General features: G+C 40.8%; 1 protein-coding gene across 1 annotated transcript in view; it reads left to right on the top strand.

The window, feature by feature from the left end:
* The first annotated feature begins 292 nt into the window (after positions 1 to 292).
* kcnab1a (potassium voltage-gated channel subfamily A regulatory beta subunit 1a) overlaps positions 293 to 20,960 on the top strand; it is a 111,297-nt gene continuing 90,629 nt past the window's right edge. The window contains exon 1 of the mRNA XM_075473712.1: positions 293 to 904. Within this exon, the coding sequence (XP_075329827.1) occupies positions 624 to 904 (281 nt within the window). The 5' untranslated portion in view covers positions 293 to 623. The remainder of the gene's footprint in view (positions 905 to 20,960) is intronic.

The following is a 20,960-nucleotide window of genomic DNA, read 5'->3' as shown; positions in this document are numbered from 1 at the left end:
GTGTTTAAATACACACTCAATACAGTACTGCTTTTCATTGTATTTTCCCAACTTCCTTATCAGTGTCCCTCCTTTTTCTGGGCTAATGTTGTATGTGTTTTTATTATTGAATGCATTTTTTTAGCACTTGTGTGTATCGTATTCAGCTATCATGTATGCAATGTTTGTGGGTGTGTGTGTTAGAGTGCGTGCATTGTTGACACCCTGGCATGTTTGGCTCCCTCCTTTTAGGCCAGGGCAGGCTGTGACGAGACAAGGGAAACCAGGATCCAATTTCAGGCTGGATGAGAATATAAGAGACCAGAGAGCACACTGCACAGACAAAAAGACAGACAGACAGACAGAAAGAAGCCAAATGAAATTAAAAAAAGAACATGAAAATCTACGAAACAAATGAGAAAGATTTCAAGAAGAAAGCTAAAAGGTAGAAACGAGGGCTGGAAACCGTACATAGGACAGGAGAAAAAAAAAGAGAAAAAAAAGTGGTCTTCAATCATCAATCTGTGAGACTCTGAGACTTATTCCAAAAAGGAGGTGAGGGGACCTGAGAGCATTTGCAAACCCAGAGTTGCTCCTCCTGACCTGAACCCTTCTCTTGAGGGGAGGGGGCGACCTCTTGGGCCATGCTAGCTGCTCGAAGCAGTGGAGGTGGTGTTGGGGGGCCCGCCGGGGGTCACCAGCCACCCCACGTGCACCGAAAACAATCAGTTGCCTCTCTCAGCGGGTCAAGAGCCCACCGCAGCAACTCACAGGATGCAAAGCGCAATTCCATGTCCGGGAAGAAGGTAGCACAACAGCGACATAAAGCAGCGCTGATCAGAGAGATGGAGACCAACTGGTACCTGAAAATGTTCGGGCTGGGCAAAGACGAGACTGTTGCGCATAAGACTGGCATGCCCTACAGGTCAGTTAAACCTTGTAAGAGTGTGTGTGTGTGTGTTTGTCTGATACAGGGCTTACAGGGCCATACAGACCTAATTGCTTCTTGATGAGGCACAAAATATTTTGCTTCCATTGATAAATTAATCTCACAAGCTCTTTGGAGGAAACACTCAGAAGTGCCAGGCGCTTTTGTTCTCTACACATCATTAACACTAAGATAAGCAAGTCTGCATGTGCAGCAGACAGCAGACACACAATATGTGTGCATGTGTGCTGACAGAGTATTGAAGACTCTCCAGTGCTATCTGATGACAAGTGGTTCCCCTTCCTTCCAATCATTTCATTTGTGTGTCACAGGAGTCACGCTGGTCAGAATGACCTCCGGATTACGCTTGAGTAACCCGATCTGGTTGTAATGTTAACAGCCAGCATCTGTCCTGCTGAATTAGACTGTGTTGATATCCACGACCACCATGGTGACAAAACATATGAGGGTCCATGGGAGTGTTTTGATTCTTTTGTGTGACTGACAGAGGATGGGACCATTTGCTTTATATTTAAGTTGACTCTTTGAGTTTTTCTTACACATGAATATTTTTTGGATTGGATTTTTCCCTCATCTGACTCGCTGGCCTTGTCTCCCCTCTCATTGCTGGTTGCTAAATGTCCCATTCCAGGAAATCAAGTCTTTGATAAAAAGACTGATATAGGGAAAGAGTTTTGACAACCAGCTCCAGATAACTTCTTTCACTTACAGCACCATACAACCTGGAACAATGTTAGTTTCGTGCTGGCAGCAGGCACAGCTCTGTGTCGTGTATCCCTGTGTGAAGCTGCTATTGAGGGGAGGGGCTGTGTGTTTGCAGTGCAGCTGCAGAAGAAGTTGTCTGTCAGTGGAGGCGGCAAATGAATATCTATTTAGATGATTTTTAGTCAGCCTGAATTGAATGATACGTTATTAAGCCCTAAAGGGAACTTATATAGCTGAAATGTAAATTATTGAGGAAAAATGTCCAACTAACTAACAAACTAAAAAAAGATTAAAAAAATCCAATGGCAAATTGTTGAATAATTGGAATTGCTGCAGAAAGAGAGCAGGGGTTAAAATCTCCAGAGATCACTAAGAAGACATTTGGGTGTTGTGTTGTGTTTGCACCTACCATGCAGCGGAGTAAACTAAATGGACTGAAGCTCACAGAAACAATTCAATATTTGGGGTGCAAAAACTTCCCTTCTCAGTCACACATTCAGAATTGTACCATGTGTTGTTCACAAGCACTGCAGCACTTCCTTCAAAATCTTACTGCTCTCACTGCCATCCCTGTCTGCCCCTGTAATCTGAGAGACACGTGCAGAGGCGTTGGAGTCAGGAATATGTTCCTGAGACGCAGTGAAACACATAATACTGCATTACAGATATTCCTGCTGTTTCATTGTCAGAGTGCATAGCTTGTCCACTTTATTTGCTATTAAACACAGATTTCCCATGATGACTGGTTAAAACTTCCTCCTCTTTTCTTTTTGTTTTCCTCCTGCTCCACATCCTAAACATCTACTCTTAAGGTGCCTGGATTCGGGGTCCTTTTCAGAGCCTTTTTTTGACTTTTGAAAGCTCATCAGGTGCTCACACGTAACGCATCACAACAGATGTTAAAAAGTATCTGAGGCACTGGAAGAAATGAGTCTTGCAGCACAACACATAATAGAAGAATGTTTTTAAAATCAGTGTTTTCACTGTAAAAAATACTTAATTCTGCAACTCATATTAACATAGAGACATTGAGATTATGCTAAACTGTGTTTTCAAGAAATGCAAAACAGAAGAATCATTTACATGAGTTGCATCTGTAGCTTTTGGAAACAAAATATAGCTTACAAATGTAAATAATATGGTGGCAAGTGGATTGGAGTCATATTGAAAGAGCTAGTATGATACTGTTGCCCAGTGTTGCCCAGTCTGTCAACGTTTTCATAGATAAAGCACAAAAAAGATGGCAACATATTTCCACTGCACTGGCTTATTCAAATGCTGGAAACAATACTTTGACTATACCAGTTTTAGCAGTTTGAGACTTTATTTTTTACATTAGTGGTACAACCAACCTGTGAAAAGCTTGTGCAGTTCTTGGGTTGTTGCTTGTTCTTGTTATTATTTTAAAAAAAGAAAGAACAAAGTTCCTTTTTAATTCATTTTAGATTAAATAATTGAGTTTGACTTTCCAACTCTCTCCTAAAGACACATGTTAAATACCACAAGGTTGTATTTTCAAACACAGCTTTTAGATGTTATCCAAAAGGCTCCCTGGTGACAAGTTGGGGGCCACCCACTTCACATGCTCTTTATTTAATAGCTCATGAAAATATGATGAGCGCTCGTCCTGACAGGTGCGCGAGCAGTGACGAGACGGTGTGAGTGCGTTTAGTAGTTATGCTTCCGAAGCGATGAGCTCAATGGATCGCCAATAAAAAGAACTACACTGTGTGAATTGCTACAAGATTAGCGCAACCTTCAGACCATTACACATCCACCGCATGCACATCACCACTGATCATGTTGTCTGATCACTACAGGACCCCATTATCTTGATGTGGATTCAGTCTTCTTCTTTAAAGAACCACAAACAATTTGCTTTGACCTAGAAAAGACATGAGCGTGAGCTGAGCCCCTCCAAAAGTCCCCTTCTTGCCAATCAGTCAACTCGTGCCTCACACACAAACGCATTCGCTCCTCTGCCAGCTCTCCTTACTGATATGGATGCCAAACAGCACACGATGGCAGGGCGTCCTCGTTCATTTAAATCAGAACAATTGCTGCAATTTTTGGCTCTCTAGTGATTCTTCATAAAAACTGGGGCACAATATAACCGCAAAAATGCTGGGTTTGTGTAACAACTCCATAAATAGCCCTTTCTTCACTTGTGGAATATTTTCCCTACCACAAATGAGTTGAATACTAATTTGTTTTTGACAAAGGCCGACGAGTTTCGCATTGTTTTCTTTTGGCCGCTATTGTATACGTATTGGAGATCAAAATAACATATTCAATTGACAGATAAAGGCGACTTAACTTAACTTCCTGTCATAGGCATTGTGCTTGTGTTGTTTTGGGATCACGCTTTTTTTTTTTACATTGTTGCTTTGGGAAATCAGCAATCCATGATGATCAAAAAAAGTGTTTTAAAATAGATACAAATGAGGGCTACTTGCTGTTATTGATTCACCATTTGCCTATCATCAGAAAGCATCATCCAGGTGGAACTGCCTGTGCCGAACCAAGCAAAGAAAAAAAAGAGTCCACTTGTTGAAATGAATCAGATAAAACGACACAGACACTCAAATGACTCTCGCTGTAACTCTGTAATCTCTTACGTTTGCCAGCAATTACCTAATTAGGCAATCTGAGAGCCAGGAGGTCATAAGTTTCACTAAAGGTTCAGTCAGCACAAATAAATGGGCCACTCGCTGGCATTTGTGTTTTGTTTTCTCACAGTGGAAGCTGGTAGGGGTTCTCTGCCATTTTTGTTCTCACTCTTTTCTCCTGTTTTATGGTCAGGCAGGGAGTTCAGCCCTTTACTCTTAGCCAGAGATATTTTCTTTTCAGAATTAGAGGGGGTGTTTTGTTTGTTGTTTTGGCCTCGGAGACCCTGAAGACTAAAACTTCACTGTGTTTTGGGATGATACTTTTGTTATGTTACCCTTTCACAATTATAAATAAATTGTACTTTATCTATTGACATCAACTGCTTGAGGTTTACGTATTTTGTTTGTGTTACACCCCAGTGCCATGACTAACCTCCATTAAGAGGGTTGTAACAAGTACATAATACATACATACAGGTTAGCCTAAAGTTTCCAGTGTTGCTGGAACCTCCAAGTGAGCTTGTGGAAGGAGCAAGTGCCCTGAGGCTGTGTTTAGTTAAAGGTTGAGTTGGAGCAATCTCAGATCTGTTTGGCTGCATACTTGCATAGCTTTTTGAGTCAAAATAAGACAAATTTCCTTTTTTCATTGCCTATATTTGACACATCTATTCTCAGTGATCAAATAGCCAGTGATCTAGTGAGTGTTGTGGCATTTGCCCAGTTTCCAGTTGGTTAATCTGTCACTGGAGCCAACAGTATCACTGCTCAACTCTGACCAGGTACTGCGATTACGTTTCCTAATACCATTGGCAGCAGGTGTGGCACTGCTGTGGTAACATGACTCTGCTGCGAGGAATTTGATGGAACAAAGGGGACGATGCCAAGATTAGCAAGTTTCATTCACACAGCGGTTCTGCTCTAACACTTTTGAGTATACGGCCCCTCAGCAAATGAAATGCGGTAATATTCAGCTAAATAGTTGCATACAGTATTTTCTGACAAAGCCAAAAAACAAAAAGCAGTTGAACAGTGCGTTCTGTTCTTGCACCATTTTGTCATGCCTCCTCTGTGATTAACAGGACTTACAGTGAACATGGGACATGATATTATGTGCCTCACTCTACTCTCACTTCTCAGCATTAATCTCAGCGTTAATAACAATGGGATTTAGTGGATAATGTAGGTCGACACACTGGTGTTAAACAGGAGCAGGACAGTACCTAAGGGCTGGAGACCGATCACTGACATAATTATTGTTGCCATAGTGTCAGATGGCGAGGAACATGAATATTAAAAGACTACAAGAAGCTCCTTAACGTCAACCTATCCTCTTCAAAATGTAAAGGGTATTCAGTGAAGTGGCGTGCTGCTGTGCTTGTCCTGTTCCTATCATACTGTACGCTCAGGATAATTGTGAGACATATGCAGCCATTATACAGGGACTTACTGTGGGGGTGGAGGGGGCAAAATGAAGGAATCAGAAAAAGAAAAAGACAGCTAATTAGTCTCAAGGAACAAGAAGCTGATTGTAAAAGTTCAAAGTGGAAATGTGTGAAATACTAAGTGAAGTAAAGAGGGAGACGGAATATGATTAGAAAAATGAAACATAAATGTGATCTGAAACTGAAAGGCAGGCTTTCTCTCCTCTGTGCACTCCCCCCCGAACTGTCGTCTCCCCCTCCCTCTGCCCTTCTACCTTGCCTTTTTTGGGTGTTCTATCCAGTGACTCACCTGCCCAAATGATGAGCGACTCAAAGGAGATTGTGACTGTTTTAGACACCAGGGGCCAAAATAAAAGTGGAAAAAAAAAGGAAAAGGAAAATCTAAATGAGACGCAGAGACAGGCAACAAAAGAGCAAAACAAATGACAAATTTTGTCTAAACCGAGAGCCTTCAATGTTTACCCTGCTTGTATAAAAGTATTTTGGTTTTTAATGAAACTTGTGAGCATGTTTAGGCTCCATGTGCGTATGGATCTAGTCTATAAATACATCATAAACACACTCAGGCGTTGCATAAGCTCAGCTGACATTCCTGCTGCCTGGCAGGATCAGTTTTTCCACCGACCGTGCTGGACTACAGGCACAGCTGCCCCGTTGCAACCTCTCTGCCCAATTTGTATGTGTTTGAGTGTGCACGTAATATCACCTTTGCAGCTTTGGAGAATATTGGTGGTCTTCTCTGAAAAAAATGCAGATAATATTTTACAAATGTTTAGAAAACTTAACTTTTTGCTTTGAATATGGTGTTGCAATAAACAAACAGTTTTTGGCTTTCGAAAAAAAAATTGAACAGGAAAAATAAAACCTTTATTTTAGGATTTACAACAACTGTTTCTTTTAATTACCAGAACAGGACTTGTACACAGGATTGGGCTTGGATCCAAAGTGTAAGGCAGCACTACCAGTCAGAACAAAAAAAACAAAAATTCAGGAGAAATGTTTTTGTTGAATACCAAAGCAGCGTAAGAGTAGAATTCCACCATCTGTTTGTGTGTATTTGTGCTCAAATTTCCTGATATGGGAGAATGGCATTCCTCATGATTCCCAGAATCCACTGGAGGACCAGACGTGATGTCACTGAACACTCCCATGAGAAGGCCAGAGGTGTGTGTGTGCGTTTGTGTGTTGAGAGATGGGGGAAAAAAGAGAATAAAGAGGCTTTCCCATTTTTATTTTGTGATTTACTTTGTACCAAAAAAACACGTCCGTTGAAGTGTGTGCAGTTCTGCACAACACTTTGCTGGCTGCGCGCATTGGTGGACTAGAATGTGTGTTCATTTTAGGTGTTTATACGGAAAAAACTCCAGAGTACACTGTGGAGTTTGAAAAAGAACGAAAGGGCAGGATGAGAAATGAAAAACAAAACAGATGACAGCTCAGTGGAGATATGAGAGGAAGCGACAAACCGAACATTACAATTGTATTAAAATAGTGGGGAACATGTTAAAGATTTGATGAAGAAAAGCAAATTGTAAGAGATTCAAATGCTGGTGCAGGGGCCAGCGAGGAAATCGGGAGCAGTGAGGGCACTTGTGATGGAGGGAATACTTGGAGACAAAGGAGGGGTGATGAGGAGATGAGAATGGGAGAGGGTATGAGAGGGAATTGGAGAGAAAAACAGGGTGAAAAGAAGAAGAGAGTGAGAGAAACAGACATAGAGAGACGGAGAGAGAGAGAATGAGAGAGAGAGAATGAGAGAGAGAGAGAGAGGGAGAGAGGGGAAAAAAAAAATGTCCCAGATTCCCAGGCCGTTTAATAGGAAGCAAAACCAAACTGAGCTTTTAATGTAGTCTGGCTGAGGAAGGGGCAAAGTGACAACACGAGTGTGTGTGTGTGAGCGGAGAAGAGGGGTAGAGCGTGGGGGTTACATGTGTGTGTTTATGTCTCTCTCAGTCTCTATATGTGTATGTGCGTAGAGAACATATGTGGCACAGCGCGTGGAGATGTACATGTAAGGAAAAAAAACAGTTTATTTCCCTGTGTGGACGCACTGCAGCCTCCGTGCAGGCTGGGCAAAGTACGGACTCTGCAACTTGGTGGATTTTTTTGCGCGTTGGATTTTCCTCCTTATTTTTTAAATCTTTTTTTTTTAAAGAAAAAAATACCTTATGTGGAGCTCGGTCTACAGAGATACTTTCGTTCGCATTATGCTTTAATCAAATGTTTCCACACTCCCTCCTCAGCTGCTCTATGTAGCGTTGTGTGGGCGAGGGGCCCACCTGATTTACTCCGAGCTTACATGTGTGTGGGACACACTAAGAGAAGACGGGTGAGACTGAAAGACGGAGTAAAGGGACGAAGAAAGGAGGATGTACTTGTACAAAGCAACATGTCCGGAGATCCCCAACCCCAAGCAAAAGAGCAGCAGGGTACAAAGTGGAGGTGGGGTCCAGCTTCAAGGCCCGGGTCAGGGAAGGCTGGTCAGGCAGGCCCCTATGGGACCGGGGTCGCGATCTTATGCTCCTCTGATGCTGTGGACGGCAAACAAATCCAACAGTGCAGTGCAGCTCAAACAGCTTGAGGAGTTTCTCAACTTCCACTCGTTGTCTCTGCACAGTACAGTGAGGAGTCAGACTGGCATGATCTACAGGTAACCTTTACCTGAGTCTGTGTGTGCGTCTGCATGTCACTTTTTTTACGTTTGCTCTGCCACATTGTTACGATTAATCTTAGTATGCTGTCTTTTATGCCAGAGTTTCTAAACGTTATGTGTTGGAGGGAGTTGTTGGTCAGTAGTTGTTGCTGTTAGTTTTAACCAGTGTCTGCGCAAGATGTTGTGCTTCTGTAATGAGTGGTTTGTCCAAGTTAGTCATACTTTATCCAGAGAAATGTCTGTACGTCTATTACTGACACAAAACATTGTATGTGTAGTCAAAGATTTAAAAAAGTTTGTAGAGAGTTAAAAAAACAATCTGCACAGTGAAGGCACTGTGCAGTGAAGGCAGTGAAGGACAAATGAAGTGCACTTCATTTGTCCAACATCAAAAACAAACAATTTTACAATATGTAATGCAACCCCATTTCATAATGGAGACTATTGATCTCTGTATGAAATCCACCAGCCTACTGATCACTCTAACTGTTCGGATCAGCTCCGATATCATTCTACTTTGTGTTTTTTGACAAATTCATACATACATACATATATGCATAAATTCATTGTGATTTTGCTGGATTGAACCAGATTCAACTCATTCCCATGGACACACATGCACATACACACTAAAACACGAGGCAAAACGATGAGCACAATGGTTAATGTTACAGAACGTTAAAGCGTAGATGTGCACATTGTCTTGTTATTTATTGTTGTTATTATTGTTGTTTTTTCTTCCCATTTACTCCAACTTACTGTGGCTATAACATGTGCTCCAAAAGCTGCATTTTAAACACCAGCTAATGCATGATGATACAAGTGACGCATCCGTTTATCAGTTTATGCACTGAAGTCATTGTGTAACCTGGATGTGCACATGTGCAACACTGAATTGAGAACAGGGTTAAATCCTCCTCCAAATGAGTAATGTTGAATGTTAGAAGAAAATGTTGTTTTGAAGGCGATCCATTTCATGTTCTTTGGTGGAAACGAATGACGCGTGTTTGTTGTTTTTCTTATTGCTTGCCATTTGTGAGTAAGCATCATGTTGGTGAGTGGTTCGTGTGAGTGTCAGCGGGACACTGTTGATCGCTCTCAGCCCTCGGGCAACAAAGCAGGCGTTAGCTGCCTTGGCTGCACTGTGTTGTCTGCAGAAGAACGAAGGAGATAGATGGTCTTTAATGAAAGATGATGTCAAAATTTGATCAAATTTCTGTTGTTGATGGTAGCTTTTTGATAATCTGAAACCTCTCTGAAATCTGCATGAATGTGCATGCATTCGCACTCTAAGAGATGCACAGCAACTGCACCACAAGAACTGCAGAGTATTGATTGCCAGGAGTTACATTATCTGTTTAACTTTCATAATTGTGAAGTACAAGATAAAATAAAGAGTCGCAGATTTACATAATCAGCTAAATAATCTGTTTATCGGTGCTTTTTTAGATTTACTAACAAAAACACAAGCAATGTCTACACTAAAATCTGCAGAGTGTGGTTTAAAAATGTGTGTCCATGCATGCTTTATATTTGGAGAAGGTGCCGGCTTTCCATTTCCATGAACTATATTTTGGTCATTCGAACGGGCCATTTGTTCCCCGAGGCTTTCTCATCATTGATTCTGTGCTAAATTCTGCCAACATAGTTGACTGTATTACAATCAGTGTAAGAATCACATGCTGTAAACTCATTCTGTTTTTGTGGTGGTAGCAAAGAAGTGTCAACATTGAGTGAGACTTTTCCATCACCCCCTTTTTTTCTTTTTCCATCAAAGGGAAAAGGGAAAGCAAAGTACAGAGGTGTGCCACTCTGTATCCCTGTGGGATCAGTGTGGCTATGGGAGCTCATGCTGTGACCATTCTGCATTTAGAGTTTGGCATATTTCTGTGCATAGGCCTATGGTGGCCCAATGTAACACCTAGCTGCTCAGGTCAGTGAGTCATTGGTCAAGATCCATGCGGGGCAGTTCGTCCTGATGTAAACAGTCACCACGATGAGGAGCGCGTTATTGTTGTTGTACTTAACTCTTTAAAGCCTTCTCTGTCATACCAATCACAAAATAAACAGCATGCAAATTACAAAGTAAAATCAGTTTTTATGAACACTAAAAAAAACGCAAAGTGCCCTTACTGCCCTCCCATTGTGTTTTCCTTTAAAACGCCTGTTGGCCATCTGTGACTTGATAAAGTCTGTAGAAGCATTAGCTCATACAATCTTTTTAGCTTGTGACCCCATGAAACAAGACGTGTGCTCATATGATCCCTCATCATAAGCTGTTGACCACTTTTTTCAAACTTTGTGGTCTGAAAATGTAAAAAAGATCCAGGTTTTCAAAAGTGAGAAAAAAAGAGAATGAATTGTCTCACTAAAATCCTTCGATTTACAACCTGTGAAAAACAAAGACGCTTTAATGAGGCCAAGGCAAATATCACAAAACTCCTTTGACAACAAAAGCCAGCAAACAATCCCTCATTTTTATTTTTCTATTCTTTTATTGACACGTAGTCCTTGCATAACACACATAGACGCAGGAAAACACAACAGCCATAGCCATGTTTCCTATTCTTGCTTCCAAACTTTGATAAAGTGTAAACATTCTGGATATGCATGAAGCATTTTCTCGAGGCTAACGTGGCCAGTGTTAATAACAACTATCCACTCATGAAGTCCCAGAAAACTTTCCCAGAAAGTGTTTACATGAAGAAGCTTTAGAAAACAATTTTGACAGTCAGCCAGCGCACAGTCCTGAACGCCTCACCACTGAATGAACATCCGACGCTGGTTTGCTCTGGTGATCCCTCTGCCTTTGTCACGGTCCTGCTTTGCTTCTTTTTTTTTTGTGTGTAGGAAATTTTCAACAGTACATGAATGCATGTTTCCCCCTTTTTTCATCTGGGTAGATACACAAATGTTAAAGGATAACTGCGGTATTTTCAACATTAAGCCTCATTTATGAGTCGTCTGCAATGTTTTAGAACCCCCCTCACCTTTTTTTTTTAATTTTACTGCTGTCTCTGGTATTTGCCTAATTTTGATTCTTCTCAACCTGCTTCAGAATGGCAAGCATGGGGCATTTCCTAAAAGGTCCGTAAAAGCACCATAAACGTCCGTTTTCAAAATCATCAACTCACTGGAGTGGTTACTGGTGTGCACTGGTAATCCATATCAAATTTCGTTGCAAAAAGTTGCTTCTGTCGTGTTTTATTTGACATTTTGTAAATCCCATTGAGTTGTATTGAAGACTGGATGTTCGTTGATATTACTCCGCCACAGAACCCGGAAAGAGGAGATGTTTGTAGTTCTCTCGCACCGGAAATGCTGCTAGGTGTATTATCCTGGTTTGCAGGATAAAAAAAGGTGAGGGGGGTTCTAAAACATTGCAGACGACTCATAAATGAGGCTTAATGTTGAAAATACCGCAGTTATCCTTTAAGCTGAAAAAGTCAACCACAGACAAAAACCCTTGTACATCCCCTTTTAACCTAAATGCCAGTGAGGCAAATGCACTCTGCTGATTTTTTGATTACTCCCACTGAATTAAAGGACATCAATTCAATCAGCCTAGTGGGGAGATTAATCAAAAGGCCATGATATTGTTGGCTACAGAACAGGGAAATGCCGGGCAAGGTAATAGGCAGTGAACAGGACATGTAAGCCTCCGGAGGGGGGCAGATGGAATCATTATGAGGCGCATATGCCATGTGCTTTTGGGTGTGTCAGTGTGAATGTGTTCTTGTATTACTCAGGTTGTGGAGACATGAGTTGATTTGCATGCTCACATTGTCCATTCAGGTTTGGTGACAGATGAGCCCATAATGTAAATCATTTCATTTCATTATACAGAAAAATTAGAATAGAGGTCAAACAAGCAGCAGTTTAGGTGAGGGGGGGACTTTTCGGTGAAATGGATGAAAGCCAATGTCATGTTCTCTGAAATGGTGCTAACACTTCTGCATGTGTGAATGTGCAGCCAGGCTGGATGTTTCACAGTCTATCTGATTAAAAGAGCTCTGCCTGCTGATACACTATAGTGTGACCGTGACTAAGACAGAGCCCCTACAGTTGTCTGTCTTTTCAACCGACACTTACTTCTTTCTTTATGTTGCTCTTTTTTGGCTGGTTTTGTTCACAAAACCCTTCATATTATTTGGGCCTTTGCTGTTGATCATATTGTATTTCAAAGTCTTAAAAATGCAAAACCTTCGGATTGCTTTGCAGTTTAATAGATACAAATATTTCCAAATGTGAAATGAATATTTTGACGTGAGAATTTGTTAAAATGATACATTTAGTGCCATATGGCCTCTGATAACTCTGCTGAAGGCTCTCATGCATTACTGTTTTGTATTAAAATGGCATTATATACACTCTGGCAGTTTATCTGTAATGGGTGTAAGGTTTTTACGCCACACCTGTCTAGACTTCCCAGCCAAAATGTATAGTTCTTTACTCTGAATTCACTGTCCAAATATTTAATATTGTGGCTGAGAAAAAGTGACAACTAACCTCCAAATAGCGTTGCTCTCACGTGACTTCAAGGCAGAAACAAATGTGATGAACCATCAATTACAAGTAAGAAATGTGAGCAGAACTCAGGATATTGGGACTACGCATTGTTTAACCTTATTAAGCCTGTGGGGGACGCATTATGATGTGGGATTGCTTCAGATGGTCATTTCTATTTTTAGCAATGTTATTTTATTTTCATGAGATAGAATTTGCAGATGTTACCAGGCTACTTTTAGAGGCAGGTCTTTATTTGTCAAATGTGTGACTTTGCATATTCTTCTAGGTTCCTTATTTCAATACCTCAAAATAAAATCTGGAACCGTGCACGTCCACGCTTGCGCCTCATTTCTGCACATGTGTGTTCTTATACGAGTCAACGGGAGGTCCATTCATTTCTCCTCAATCAAGATAAGTGTGCAAAACAGTTTTTGTCAGTTTTTTTTTAAGTGAAACTCTCATGTTGGATTGCTACGCGAGAAGTTGGATTAATAAAGTAGCCAGCAGGCTATTAGCTTGAGAAGCTGCAACTATACTCTCAGTCCCTGCACGGTATCAGATTAAAATCCCTTCCTTTCTCTGAATGGAAATACTCCTGTTCTTTTTTATTCGAAGATGACAGTACCATCGGGCTATCGGGCTCAAATTGTGAAAGAGTGCTTCATGGAAGCATTAGACATAATTTCCACATCCGAACTGACCACATTTAGAATCTTTGGAATGTGTTTGAGAGGATTTTCCACTGCTATCAACTCTCCCCAAATCAATACAAAATCTTGATGAAAAAACTAATCCAACTCTAGGTTATTATAAAATTAAAATATAATGGTTATATTAAAATAATTTAATATGAGTTTAATATATCAAAATGATGCTATGGAGCGCTTGTGTTAGTTTGGGGTGGGATTTTTGTTTGTTTTGAATGTTTTGTTGTCAGTTTTGTTTTTCTAATATTTGTACACTTATAACTGAAAAAAACAATAAAAAGAGTTTTAAAAAAATGTGTGCCATAATCAAAGCTAAAAGTTATCCAACAACCTTTTTTTTTTTTGCCTATAGTGTATAAAAGAGCTACGTTTGCACACTGTGACCAGCATAACCATTTATTAAACTACAGCCAGTCACAAGCCTCTCACCTCTCATCTCAGTATGAGTGTTTAGACTCTGGTATCTGTCTATGTAAGGAGAAACTTTCCAGGCAAGCCGTTTTATTTATGACGGTCAGGTGTCAAACACACAGACACGAGAGGGAAAAATTAGCGAGAGTAAGTAGAGATGGACAATATTTTGAAATAAAAACTAAAGAGGAATATAAAGTGAAACATGTTGATCATAGATTTTTGGAAAGTTTACTGTTGTGGTCCATTAGGAGGAGGCCATATTTGTCTCACTCTGTGTGTGTGTGTGTGTGTGTGTGTGTGTGTGTGTGTGTGTGTGTCTAGGAAGCTATAGTTGGTAACCAAGAGACTGATGCCAAACCCGTTGCCACTACAAGGGATTCATAGAGCAATATTATGAGTGGACTCACACTGACACAACACATGCTGTCAAACGCACAAACATACACACGCTCATGCAGATAAATGCGTCGATAGCTCATCCTTTATTAATCTTGGAAAACAAGTGAATAGTTAACAGATGAGCTGGTATCCTTTTTAAATACTTAATTGGTCACACAAACCTATGAGTGTGCAGGCTTTTATTCAGTTGCATATAGACTATACATTACGCAGGCATTTTTACTTCATGTCTGACAGTGCTGCAGTATATCCGTATCGCTGTGACGAATTGACACGTCAGTCCTACATGTCACGAATGAATTCATACATACCTTATGGTACAAATTTACATGATGAATTTGCAGTATGATTCTGTTTTTTCTGTCTGTTTAAACTTCTGCCGACGTGTTGGTATAGCGTTGCTTGATTTAGAGCCTTTTCTATTGTGAATGTTGTTGCGTGTGTTTAAATATAAAGGGGGGTTAACAAATAGGGCAAAAGACCTACCGAGATAAAAAAGTCTTTTGGACGGAGAGAAAAGGAGAACGTCCTTGTTGTAGGTGGCTTTTGAACCATACAAAGGAAAGTCTTTGTTGCTATTTTTGAAATACTCCACAGCTGAATCTAATAGTTAAATAACAGACTAAATGGTTCAAGTGAGAACATATTTTGTCTCTTATAAAGATAAAAAGACGATGTTAAGTGATAGTAGTGTAGTAGTGTCAAAGATGCATATTTATTTTCAAAATGTTAGTCGATTAAGTCGCGGGGGCTGTTAAATTCTTAAATACAGTTTATTTCATGTACCGTTATGCTAAATTTAGAAAGTGGTGACATTGCTGTTGCACAGCGGAGAGTTTTGAGAAAGATGCACCACCCAGTAACATAAAAAGAGAGCACTGAACTTAAAAGGATAGTTCGCCTCTTTTGACATGAAGCTGTATGACATCCCACATTAGCAATATCATTTATGAACATTGACTTACCCCCTGCTGCGTCCTGTGAGCTGAGTTCCAGCCTCGTTTTGGCGTTGACGAAGGTAGTCCGGCTAGTTTGCTAGGGTCCCGAAAATAAAGCGTTTTGCTTCTCAAAACAATATGCGTTCAAAAGAGTAATACATTTGCATCACAAAATCGTTCATCCAGAAAAAGTCAGACCTCACAATCGCTTGGCGCTATGTTTGCCTCCCTTCATATCAATGCGTTCAGCCACCTAGCGATAGCCGCACCTGTTACGGTGTTTACTGCTCGGAAGCAGGGGACTGCTCGGTCTGCACTTCGGTCAGCACAGTTTACACAGCACGCAGTGATATGAAGGTAGAGAGAAATAGCGCCAAGTGATTGTGAGGTCTGACTTTTTCTGGAGATCTTTTTTGTGATGCAAATGTATTACTCTTTTGAACGCATATTGTTTTGAGAAGCAAAACGCTTTATTTTCGGGACCCTAGCAAACTAGCCGGACTACCTTCGTCAACGCCAAAACGAGGCTGGAACTCGGCTCACAGGACGCAGCGGGGGGGGGGGGGGGTAAGTCAATGTTCATAAATGATATTGCTAATATGGGATGTCATACAGCTTCATGTCAAAAGAGACGAACTATCCCTTTAAGGCTGTCTTACTGTGAATCCCTATTGGTAATAATGAACAAGTACAACAGTTGAATCTGATGACGTGAAAGAATGAGTGTGCCTGGGCTGACTCCTAAATATTGACTGCACAATGTGTACGTGTGAGTGGATCATTTGTACAGCACACATATGCTGTACATATAAAATCTGCCCTTATATCACATCATATGTCACTCAACAAACAATGCCACACTCAACACTAAAGCCTTAAATGCTTTTATAGATTATAGCACTGTGTAAGAACTAAAAAGGTTCACGGAAGAGAAGGATTGACTGTTGAGCATTAGGCAGAACTGCTTGAAGTTGATTACACTTGTCGTCACCCCAGGGACCTTTCATCGACATATAAATTGAGTAGTTTTTCCGTGCTCCAACTCTTAAACAAACAAACAAAAAGCCTTACACACGACATAGGCAAACAGTTTTTATTGCATTTAAAATGACGAAAAAACTGTAACACATTTATCATCCTCAATTACTGGTAATCATTACTGCTCCCATTGCAGGGCATAAAGGGCAGTCCTTTCAACACCTTAGAACCAGTCAGACCTCTCCAGTTCATTTATCTGGTACTGAGTGAACTAATACACATTGTTAACATGACTCTTGTCAATAAATCCTCCTTACATCTCGAGAAATCTGCTGAACTCTTAACATACTCAGCTATTTTTCCCAGCCACACACTCACTTGTGTCAGCACTAGCTGTGTGAATCGATAGAGACTCAGATTGACCTACCGACATGATCATCCATTCCAGGCAGGAGTGGACGGCTGTTGGGTTGGGCCATGCTGTCACCATTGATCACTATGCTTTGCTGACCAGTCTCTGATACTCTGTAAAGCTTCAAAAGTGATTGCAGCATTAGAAATTGTATTCCTTTTTTACTGAGATAGACATTAACTGAGGCATAGATTTGAGCATGTAAGGAAAAGAATGTTGTCAGTGTAGTGAAGTAAATGTTCACCATCAAAGCCACCAAATCTCATGAAAAATCATGAAAAATCTGCATCTGTCCACAGTACACAGTATGTAGATTTACTATGTTTTCCCTACTCTGTTTCCCACAGTGACGCAGCTTAAATTTAGATTCTTCAGCACATCAACCTTCAACTACTCCGTGTCTGTCCCTACAACACAACATCCACCTTCCACATCTGCCTAGTGTTCACTTGGCTGTTGATGTTCAGGTGAAGGATGGAGGGGATGGCAGAAGGTGCTAGTCAATATACCTTCATACAATCTCCTTATGCAAGAGATTGTGAGTTTGAGACTTGTCCGGGACAAAATTTTCCACAGTCCTTGCACTTTTCTACTTCTGCTCCCACCCTAAATTCCCTAACTGCCTTTTTACTGTGTGTACACAGTCAGTGGACTTGATTTGGTCTTCACATGTTACTGTTCGTGGGTCATTATTCCCAGCGTGTCCTGTGAATGCTGCCTGACAGAAAACAACAGCTTCGGGTTATTTTGCCATCTCAAAACTAACAACCATGGATTTTGACAGTGCTACGTATTTGACAAGTGGACAAATGTACTCATTACATGGGTTCCGATTATACTGGGCTGTAATAAGATAGGCCATTGCTCTCTGTTTTCGGTTGGTTCTTTTCTTCAGCTCTGGTCTTTAGGTATCACTCCTTGCTCCTCCCATCTCTTGGCATTTATCCATTATTGATGAGAGCTGATAAGCAGTTATTTAGGAAGCAGTTATCTCCTTGAGTTTAAATGAGGTTGCCTGAGGATAATGCCCCAGTGGAGTTTCATCTTACTCTCCCACACTGCTTTACATAAAAGGAAAGGATCCTTGCCAAGTTTAACATTGTGGCTCGACCGCTCACACACATACACACACTCTAATCCTTGTATTTTAAAACTATTAACTGATGTTCAAGGTGACCAGTTTTTGACAGAGCCAAAGTACCACAACTCATAATGACACATTTCCGTAACCCCATTAGAAATTTCTACTTATAGGCGAGTATAGTGTGGAGGGGATGTGAGACTGAACCGTTTTCTGTTCAATTACTATTTTAAGATAAGTCTTTTAGAGCTTAACAGCTAAATACCTCATTAATAGTGATAGTGCAGTGCACAGGAGGGGTAATAGTGTGGGTGTGTGATGAACCCCTAGAGGAGAAATGGAGCCACTAAAAGCATGTTTAATAGTTGAATGGTAGCTGTTGGTGGGTGAGGTACAGTTACGTAGTTATAGAAAGATGATGCAAAATGAGAGCCCTGGGAAACCGAGAGGGAGATCAAAAGAGAGAAGGCACCCCAGAGGTGTGTTGTAATTTATTTTGCAGTGCTGTTTGGTAGTGGTACCACAAGGGGGAGCCGTGGACCTGCTGTCAGCTTGGCAACAGACATTAAGGCTAATTAAGGGACACCAGTTATAACTTCATTTAAATGTTTTAATCTGTTAGTGTGCACTCGTCAGCCATGAATTTAAGACTGTGAGTCTGCAGTCAGATCACATTTTTATGTCATTTTGCAAAATGCCAATTAGACGGGCGCAGTGTCATAATAGTTGGCACCACATCCTTTATGCAGTTATTGATCACCAGCCACAACAACAGCCTGTGCACAGCTGATGGCTGTGAATCAGAGCAGCAAAAAGTCAATTGTTCACATGTCCCGGGAAATGCTACCATGTGTCCTGCCTGCCCTATCTGTTTATCAAGAGTAAACGTTTTCACAAAGATTGCTGCATTAAGAGGTGCTGCAGTTCTCAAAACAAGTGAAATTGGTTAGACTTTTGCCCACTGGGATTTGAGAGGGAGACCTTTCAGAACAACTTCAAAAGAGGTCAATATAATATCCAACTGAGCTCCTTTAGCAGTTAAAAAAATACCTGCTCTTTCCTCTAAATTGCTGTGATTTTTTTTCCTTCACTTCAACCAAAACCAGTTTTCTCAGACCTCCATTTTAGCTTACAGCTGTCTGATCTCGTCCTTTAAACTTCTTTATTTCTCTTCCTCTGTGTCCTCCTTTCTTTCTGTCATTTTGCCTTTGAATTTTTGCTCCTTTGGTCCAGTCATTAGTTGTACCCTCTATCTGGGTTTTTGCAGTTTTAGTGACACCGCATATCTCTGCTTCACAGCACTAAGCTGGTCCACTGACGTAGGCAAAGTTCTTTCTTCCTAGGATCAGCACTTTTCTTAACTTTTATATATGCGTGTGTGACTTCCCAGATTTGAGTCTTTGCCAGTTTGAGTGTGTGTGTGTGTCTTGGGTAATCTAAGAAAAAGTAATACACTTTGGTCTCCCTCGAGGCCTAGAAAAGAGGAGGTGAAAGTACAGGGGACACCATGTGGGAAGTGAAAGATATGTCATAAGAAAAGCCTGATGCAGACCCTGTGGACATGGACATTAAGGCAACAGATTGTTTAGTGTTTTAGTGACCTCTGTGCAGCAATGCAGCACAGATGCAGCAGTCCTTTTCTGGTAACTGCAGCCTCCCATTTTAGTGTAAGATGTAGTGTTTCCACACATCCTCCTAAACCACATGAAGACGTCGGCTTCAAAGGTGTACCAACTGTATACTATCATCGTACCATTGTATTAAAATTCAACTCCCCCTGCAGGAACACATGCCAATGAAAGCAGCCTTTCCTGTTCCACGCAGACACGGCCAATAAGTCTTGCTTGATGAGTTGGACATTGCACAGATGATAGATGGTGTGAGATGTGGTGCAGAAATGCATTGTCAGCACACAGGAGAGATGGGGAATCCCTTATACGTAGATCACATATCATACAAGCATGTTGGCACAAACGCACACACAGACATGCACACACACACGCATGCACAGACACACACACACACACACACACACACACACACACACACACACACACACACACACACACACAGTCACAAATCACACTTTCTTGCTTTTGTTGGCTGTATTTGTGAAGAATATTGTGACATTATGTATTGCTCTGACACATTCTGAATCAGTCCATAGTTATCAAAAATACATAACATAACTCTTTGGTTGCCCACGGGAATTGTCATCATGAATGTTAAAGTCAATAACTGTAACTATACACTCATAGTCAGGGCAGATTTTTGCTAGAAGGCCAAAAAAAAGCATTAAAAAAAGAGAGCGCTATGCCTATAGATATTTAGTGTTATTGCACAAGTGGATGGTTGCAACTGAAAAGCCACATGTGTGATGAGACTGTAGTGTGACGTGAAATTTTATATTGTGACCCAGGCTTTAGCCCCATGATAAGTTGAAAGCCTTCACCAAAAACGATACCAATGGACTACATATCTTTGTATATCTAGCTTTTCTTTGAAGTGGTGGCAATTTTAGGAAGCTCTGGTAAAGGACCTGCTGTAGCTGACTGTGCTGAACAACAGACAGGCAAACATCTGAACATCTGACAGTGACCAGCCTATAAGTGGAGCCCTTGCTGCCTCACTTGAATAGGAAGCTGCTGTTGCATGAAAAGCTGTAGATTTGTTGTAGTTTTTAGAGTAAGACAGCCTCTTTGTACAAAGTGGCCTTATCTCTGTTTGTTACCATACCATTTACAGTGTAAAATGGTTCTTTTATGATTATTTGGATTGTCTTAGGATGGCTAAGGATAGCTTGGCTTGTCAGTTTCCTTCATTATTGTAGCAACTCAGCAAACATATAGTACATACATACACCCCCGCTGGATCAAAACTACTTGTAAGAGTCTGGTGGATCTGTCTGTACGGCCTTTGGTCTGAAGCTTGGAGACATTTTTTTTTTTATATTTGAAGGTTACTGACATACGTTCTCCGGAACAAACAGATTCAAAGAAATACTGACAGCAATGGTATAAAGCAAACATTTTTGTTGGAAGATGTCAGTTTAAATAAACATACTTTTTTTTGTTCTTTGATTCTGTGCAAATGCTGCAATGTCTGGGTATTACTGATGCTCGAATATCCTTGCAAGGACATTGTCAATAGGTGTTACATCTTGCTGGTGCAGAAGGTAAAAAAAA

Source organism: Odontesthes bonariensis, chromosome 9 (genome assembly GCF_027942865.1).
Source record: "Odontesthes bonariensis isolate fOdoBon6 chromosome 9, fOdoBon6.hap1, whole genome shotgun sequence".
NCBI lineage: Eukaryota > Metazoa > Chordata > Actinopteri > Atheriniformes > Atherinopsidae > Odontesthes > Odontesthes bonariensis.
This window is presented reverse-complemented; position numbering and strand designations above follow the sequence as displayed.